This window comes from Hyperolius riggenbachi, chromosome 8 (genome assembly GCF_040937935.1).
Source record: "Hyperolius riggenbachi isolate aHypRig1 chromosome 8, aHypRig1.pri, whole genome shotgun sequence".
NCBI classification, from domain to species: Eukaryota; Metazoa; Chordata; class Amphibia; order Anura; family Hyperoliidae; genus Hyperolius; species Hyperolius riggenbachi.
The window spans coordinates 255,705,084-255,713,166 of NC_090653.1; the positions used below are offsets into that span (position 1 = coordinate 255,705,084).

General features: G+C 47.9%; 1 protein-coding gene across 4 annotated transcripts in view; it reads left to right on the forward strand.

Moving 5' to 3' along the window:
• Positions 1-7,734, forward strand: part of LOC137527775 (multidrug and toxin extrusion protein 1-like) — a 153,411-nt gene extending 145,677 nt beyond the window's left edge. For all 4 annotated transcript variants that reach the window (XM_068248657.1, XM_068248655.1, XM_068248659.1 and 1 more), the window contains 2 exons: positions 560-644; positions 6,426-7,734. In XM_068248657.1, the coding sequence (XP_068104758.1) occupies positions 560-644; positions 6,426-6,634 (294 nt within the window). In that variant the 3' untranslated portion in view covers positions 6,635-7,734. The remainder of the gene's footprint in view (positions 1-559; positions 645-6,425) is intronic.
• Positions 7,735-8,083: the final 349 nt, after the last annotated feature.

Here is an 8,083-nt window from a genome sequence, read left to right on the forward strand (position 1 = left end):
CCCTGCCGAACCGCACTGCTAGTATGCTGGCTGTCCCAGCTGTCACTTCTCCCTTACTTCCCTTGCCTGTCATAGGTAGCTACAGGTGGCCTTTAATATTAGTTAGCCAGAAGAACCTTCAATATTAAGTAGCTAGTGTTGCCCCCAAGTATTAGGTAGCTAGAGGAACCTCAATATTAAGTAGCTGGGGGGTGCCCTGACTGAAGTGAGATATCACCAGAGGAATGCTGAGAGTTGGGTGAGTAACCTCTCATTTACCTTTCTCATCAGGACTCTGCATAGGGAAGGAAGGAGGGAGGTGCTTGAGGAGGGGACTGAGCCGCCTTTCCACCATCAGGCGCCTGTATTTATGTGCCTACTGTGCCTTCTGGTAAATCCAGCCCTGTCAGAAGCACACTTATCCTAGCATCAGCCAATCCCGTCAGTGCCGGATAACCAAGGCTCTAATGTGCTTAGGTCACTGTGCTCATGTCACTGTGCTCATGTCACTGCGTTTATGTCACTGCTTTTAAGTCAGGGTAGCAGTAAAGTTTTATTGCAAGCATTTGTTTTATTTCAGGCACAATCGCGTGCGAAGGAGAGGCTGAGAATGACACATGATGCTGATAACAAGCTGGCACTTTATCACAGCGCACTGGAAACAGGTAAGAGGTGGTGAGGATAGATTTACATCTGAAAAATGTGGAGGGAAAAAACATCCACCTGCTCCCCTCTGTCAGGCTTCATTCTTTCACTTCCCCACTATCTGCTCTCCTCTGTCAGGCTTCATTCCTTCACTTCCCCACTATCTGCTCCCCTCTGTCAGGCTTCATCCCTTCACTTTCCCACTATCTGCTCTCCTCTGTCAGGCTTCATTCCTTCACTTTCCCACTATCTGCTCTGCTCCGTCAGGCTTCATTCCTTACCTTTCCCACTATCTGCTCTCATCTGTCAGGCTTCATCCCTTCACTTCCCCACTATCTGTTCTCCTCTGTCAGGCTTCATTCCTTCACTTTCCCACTATCTGCTCTCATCTGTCAGGCTTCATTCCTTCACTTCCCCACTATCTGTTCTCCTCTGTCAGGCTTCATTCCTTCACTTTCCCACTATCTGCTCTCATCTGTCAGGCTTCATTCCTTCACGTTCCCACTATCTGCTCTCCTCTGTCAGGCTTCATCCCTTCAATTTCCCACTATCTGCTCTCTTCTGTCAGGCTTTATTCCTCCAATTTCCCACTATCTGCTCTCCTCTGTCAGGCTTCATCCCTTCACTTTCCCACTATCTGCTCTCCTCTGTCAGGCTTCATTCCTTCACTTCCCCACTATCTGCTCTCCTCTGTCAGGCTTCATCCCTCCACTTTCCCACTATCTGCTCTCCTCTGTCAGGCTTCATCCCTTCACTTCCCCACTATCTGCTCTCCTCTGTCAGGCTTCATTCCTTCACTTTCTCACTATCTGCTCTCCTCTGTCAGGCTTCATTCCTTCACTTTCCCACTATCTGCTCTCCTCTGTCAGGCTTCATTCCTTCACTTTCCCACTATCTGCTCTCCTCTGTCAGGCTTCATCCCTTCACTTCCCCACTATCTGCTCTCCTCTGTCAGGCTTCATTCCTTCACTTTCTCACTATCTGCTCTCCTCTGTCAGGCTTCATTCCTTCACTTTCCCACTATCTGCTCTCCTCTGTCAGGCTTCATTCCTTCACTTTCCCACTATCTGCTCTCCTCTGTCAGGCTTCATTCCTTCACTTTCTCACGATCTGCTCTTCTCTGTCAGGCTTCATTCCTTACCTTTCCCACTATCTGCTTTCATCTGTCAGGCTTCATTCCTTCACTTTCCCACTATCTGCTCTCATCTGTCAGGCTTCATTCCTTACCTTTCCCACTATCTGCTCTCCTCTGTCAGGCTTCATCCCTTCACTTTTCCACTATCTGCTCTCATCTGTCAGGCTTTATTCCTTACCTTTCCCACTATCTGCTTTCATCTGTCAGGCTTCATTCCTTCACTTTCCCACTATCTGCTCTCATCTGTCAGGCTTCATCCATTCACTTCCCCACTATCTGCTCTCATCTGTCAGGCTTCATTCCTTTACTTTCCCACTATCTGCTCTCCTCTGTCAGGCTTTATTCCTTACCTTTCCCACTATCTGCTCTCATCTGTCAGGCTTCATCCCTTACCTTTCTTACTATCTGCTCTCATCTGTCAGGCTTCATTCCTTACCTTTCCCACTATCTGCTTTCATCTGTCAGGCTTCATTCCTTCACTTTCCCACTATCTGCTCTCCTCTGTCAGGCTTCATCCCTACACTTTCCCACTATCTGCTCTCCTCTGTCAGGCTTCATCCCTTCACTTCCCCACTATCTGCTCTCATCTGTCAGGCTTCATCCCTTACCTTTCCCACTATCTGCTCTCATCTGTCAGGCTTCATTCCTTACCTTTCCCACTATCTGCTCTCCTCTGTCAGGCTTCATTCCTTCACTTTCCCACTATCTGCTCTCCTCTGTCAGGCTTCATCCCTTCACTTCCCCACTATCTGCTCTCATCTGTCAGGCTTCATTCCTTACCTTTCCCACTATCTGCTTTCATCTATCAGGCTTCATTCCTTCACTTTCCCACTATCTGCTCCAATCTGTCAGGCTTCATCCCTTCACTTTCCCACTATCTGCTCTCCTCTGTCAGGCTTCATCCCTACACTTTCCCACTATCTGCTCTCCTCTGTCAGGCTTCATCCCTTCACTTCCCCACTATCTGCTCTCATCTGTCAGGCTTCATTCCTTACCTTTCCTACTATCTGCTTTCATCTATCAGGCTTCATTCCTTCACTTTCCCACTATCTGCTCTCATCTGTCAGGCTTCATTCCTTACCTTTCCCACTATCTGCTTTCATCTGTCAGGCTTCATTCCTTCACTTTCCCACTATCTGCTCTCCTCTGTCAGGCTTCATTCCTTCACTTTCCCACTATCTGCTCTCCTCTGTCAGGCTTCATCCCTTCACTTCCCCACTATCTGCTCTCATCTGTCAGGCTTCATTCCTTACCTTTCCCACTATCTGCTTTCATCTATCAGGCTTCATTCCTTCACTTTCCCACTATCTGCTCCAATCTGTCAGGCTTCATCCCTTCACTTTCCCACTATCTGCTCTCCTCTGTCAGGCTTCATCCCTTCACTTTCCCACTATCTGCTCTCATCTGTCAGGCTTCATTCCTTCACTTCCCCACTATCTGCTCTCATCTGTCAGGCTTCATCCCTTCACTTTCCCACTATCTGTTCTCATCTGTCAGGCTTCATCCCTTCACTTTCCCACTATCTGCTCTCATCTGTCAGGCTTCATTCCTTACCTTTCCCACTATCTGCTCTCATCTGTCAGGCTTCATTCCTTACCTTTCCCACTATCTGCTCTCATCTGTCAGGCTTCATTCCTTACCTTTCCCACTATCTGCTCTCATCTGTCAGGCTTCATTCCTTACCTTTCCCACTATCTGCTTTCATCTGTCAGGCTTCATTCCTTCACTTTCCCACTATCTGCTCTCCTCTGTCAGGCTTCATTCCTTCACTTTCCCACTATCTGCTCTCCTCTGTCAGGCTTCATCCCTTCACTTCCCCACTATCTGCTCTCATCTGTCAGGCTTCATTCCTTACCTTTCCCACTATCTGCTTTCATCTATCAGGCTTCATTCCTTCACTTTCCCACTATCTGCTCTCATCTGTCAGGCTTCATTCCTTACCTTTCCCACTATCTGCTTTCATCTGTCAGGCTTCATCCCTTCACTTTCCCACTATCTGCTCTCCTCTGTCAGGCTTCATCCCTTCACTTCCCCACTATCTGCTCTCATCTGTCAGGCTTCATTCCTTACCTTTCCCACTATCTGCTTTCATCTATCAGGCTTCATTCCTTCACTTTCCCACTATCTGCTCTCATCTGTCAGGCTTCATTCCTTACCTTTCCCACTATCTGCTTTCATCTGTCAGGCTTCATTCCTTCACTTTCCCACTATCTGCTCTCCTCTGTCAGGCTTCATTCCTTCACTTTCCCACTATCTGCTCTCCTCTGTCAGGCTTCATCCCTTCACTTCCCCACTATCTGCTCTCATCTGTCAGGCTTCATTCCTTACCTTTCCCACTATCTGCTTTCATCTATCAGGCTTCATTCCTTCACTTTCCAACTATCTGCTCCAATCTGTCAGGCTTCATCCCTTCACTTTCCCACTATCTGCTCTCCTCTGTCAGGCTTCATCCCTTCACTTTCCCACTATCTGCTCTCATCTGTCAGGCTTCATTCCTTACCTTTCCCACTATCTGCTCTCATCTGTCAGGCTTCATCCCTTTACTTTCCCACTATCTGCTTTCATCTGTCAGGCTTCATCCCTTCACTTTCCCACTATCTGCTCTCCTCTGTCAGGCTTCATCCCTTCACTTTTCCACTATCTGCTCTCATCTGTCAGGCTTCATTCCTTACCTTTCCTACTATCTCCTCTGTCAGGCTTCATTCCTTACCTTTCCCACTATCTGCTCTCCTCTGTCAGGCTTCATTCCTTACCTTTCCCACTATCTGCTCTCATCTGTCAGGCTTCATTGCTTCGCTTTCCCACTATCTGCTCCCCTCTGTCAGGCTTCATCCCTTCACTTTCCCACTATCTGCTCTCCTCTGTCAGGCTTCATCCCTTCACTTTCCCACTATCTGCTTTCATCTGTCAGGCTTCATCCCTTCACTTTCCCACTATCTGCTCTCCTCTGTCAGGCTTCATCCCTTCACTTTTCCACTTTCTGCTCTCATCTGTCAGGCTTCATTCCTTACCTTTCCTACTATCTCCTGTCAGGCTTCATTCCTTACCTTTCCCACTATCTGCTCTCCTCTGTCAGGCTTCATTCCTTACCTTTCCCACTATCTGCTCTCATCTGTCAGGCTTCATTGCTTCGCTTTCCCACTATCTGCTCCCCTCTGTCAGGCTTCATTCCTTCGCATTCCTACTATCTGCTCTCCAGAGCTGGATTTAGGCCAAGGCCACAGCCTAGGACACCACAGGAGCAAGGGCACCAAAGCAGCAGGCTAAACTGGTGCAGCATTTACAAGCTTACAAATGCTGCAATGCAGGGAGATCAGGCGAGCACCTGACCGCGGTACTCTGCTGCTAGCCGCCTGTGCAGCAGCCACCTTGTTCTCTGGGCATGTTTGCATTGTGGCCGGCAGCTATTGACTTGGGCAGCATTAGAGACGGAAAGGAAGAGGAAGCTTCTGCACTGGAGACAAGCAGAGAAATGAGAGACACTGATGGCTGCTGCGGTGTGAAGGAGAGCTGGCTACCTATACTGAAAGGTAGGGGTGGGAAAAGGAGGGATTAAGGGAGTCATCTGGCTACCTATACTGGAGGGAAAAAAGGGAGAGGTCATCTGGCTTCCTATACTGGGGGGGGGGGGGGGGGGGGGGGGGGGGGTCATTAGGCTACTTATACTATTATACTAGAGGGAAGGGCGAGGGGGTCATCTGGCTACCTATACTGAAGGGGGGGGGGGGGGAGAGCTGGTAACAGTGGCTTTAGGCGGTAAAGAGTACAAATCCAGCCCTGCTGCTCTCATTTGTCAGGCTTCATTCCTTCCCTTTCCCACTATTTGCTCTCCTCTGTCGGGCATAAAAAAACTGTAGGAGGCGCCCTAATGTACTCATAGTCTAAAAATAAAAATGTTAGTTCAATCTCACCTCCTTCAAGGAACAAACCACATGAGGTAGATATATTTATTGATGCACATAAGGCAACGCGTTTCACGGGTAAGGAGGCACTCATGACTGCTCAAACTTAGGCACTTTATACTGACATGAGGAAGCGGGCCAGTACCCGTGAAACGTGTTGTCTTATGTGCATCAATAAATTTATCTACCTCTTGTAGTTTGTTCCTTGAAGGAGGTAAGATCGAATTACTCCCATTTTTATTTTTAGGCTATACATACATTAAGGGCGCCTCCTACAGTTTTGTTTTTTATCTCAGTGTTAGCTTAACCCTTTGGGGTTTAGTATTGCAAAGTTTCATTTCTCAATAATCCAAGGAGAGCGACCGACCAGCACCTGCACCAGCAGACCTGGGTTACCGAACGGGAATGGTAACATTTTGCCGTACGCTCTGAAGCGTTTGCAGATGTGCAACCCACCCTTGTGAGTATAATCTCACTTTCATGAGCGCGCAAGAGAGCTTTCTCGCGCAGGTGCTGTACGGAGCGGCCTGTCTTTGGGAGCACGCAGGCTCCCAAAGACGTTCGAAGCTTCCTTCCGTGGCGGAAAGCAGTATTTGACCAATTTAGTTGAATACTGCTACCGGGGGAGCCAGCGGTGGAACGAGGGATCTGTGAGAGGAGCGGAAAGGATCTATAGGACCCAGAACCTTCTATCTCCTTAGGTGAGTATCTGGTTAATTTTTCTCGGTTCCCGTTCACTTTAATGTCTAAACTTTGTTCCACAGAAGAAGCAGAAGCCTCGAAAACAAGAACTCTTACAGACTTGGAAGTGGAGCAACGGCCGGACGAGGCGGAAGACCAGAGCGCATCACCCAATCCGGCACACGGCAAAAAGCTTTTGTGCCAACGGGAGCTGATCGTCCGGCGCTGTCTAGTGCTTCTCGCTGGCATCGTTGTACTAATGATCGGGATATTAATACGACTCAGCGTCTAAGGGCATTGCCAAAGGCATTGGGGCTGATTTACCAGCCTCTGTAATACGGTATCGGTCGAAAGTCTGATGATCACCAAATGGGGAAATCATAAGCGATCTGGAAAACCTAAACTGAAGTTTTTAAAACATTCAAATTGAAGTTCTCTACTGGGTCATACTGGAACAACGTGGGGGGAGCTGATGGGCAAGTATGTCGGCAGCTTCAGTCTCATGCAGGCACTTCTAGTGAGAACACTAATGCGCTTCATAGGTAGCTACAGGTACCGCTTAGCATTAGGTAGCCAGAGGTACCCTCAGTATTAAGTAGTTAGAGGAACCTCAGAATTAAAGGATACCCGAGGTGATATGATGAGATAGACATGTGTATGTACAGTGCCAGGCACACAAATAACTAGGCTGTGTTCCTTTTTCTTTTTTTTTTCTTTCTCTGCCTGAAAGAGTTAAATATGAGGTATGTAAGTGGCAGTTCCTGTCTGAGTCAGGACTGAGCCAGACTACAGTGTGACCCTCACTGATAAGAAATTACAACTATAAAACACTTTCCTAGCAGAAAATGGCTTCTGAGGCCTAGTGCACACCAGAGCGGTTCTGCTGCGGTTTGCGATCCGCTTGCGGGTGCGGATCCGCTAGGGTAATGTGTTTCAATGGGCTGGTGCACACCAGAGCGGGAGGCGTTTTGCAGAAACTCATACTCCCGGGCTGCTGCAGATTTTGGATTGTGGATGCGTTTCTGCCTCAATGTTAAGTATAGGAAAAAACGCAAACCGCTCTGAAAAACGGCACTTCAGAGCGGTTTGCCAGGCATTTTTAGTTACAGTAGCTGTTCAGTAACAGCTTTACTGTAACAATACATGAAATCTACTACACCAAAAACGCTTCACAAAACCACAAAATGCTAGCTGAAACGCTACAGAAAAAGAAGAAAAAGCGTTTCAAAATCTGCTAGCATTTTGCGGATCTGCTAGCTGGTTTAGGTGTGCACCAGGCCTGACAGCTGGAAAGAGATTATAAAGGGTCAATAGTTCATAGATTTTTAGCTCTGGCATACTTCAATGAATGTGTCATTGTGCAAAAACAATAAAACAATTAAAACGTAAAAAGTAGATTTAAACATGAAAAACTGAGAAATATCTTAAAAAGTCATTTTTTTAGGAGAAGGAAGATGGATACAATGGTTTGTTTTATTAGTTTATTTTCGCCTCGGTTGGTGTCCTTAAAGTGAACCTTAAGCCTGTTAAAAAAAATGAGATGAACTCACCTGGGGCTTCCCTCGGCCCCCTGCAGCCGATCGGTGCCCTCGCAGCTCCGGTCCGATGCCTCTGGACCCGCCGGCGAGCACTTCCGGTTTGGCCGTCACTGGCCGCAATAGCAGCATAGGGGGCGATATACAGGCTGGGAACGCGAACAATCACTCGCGTTCCCATGCCTGTCGGCCGGTGACGGCCAAAC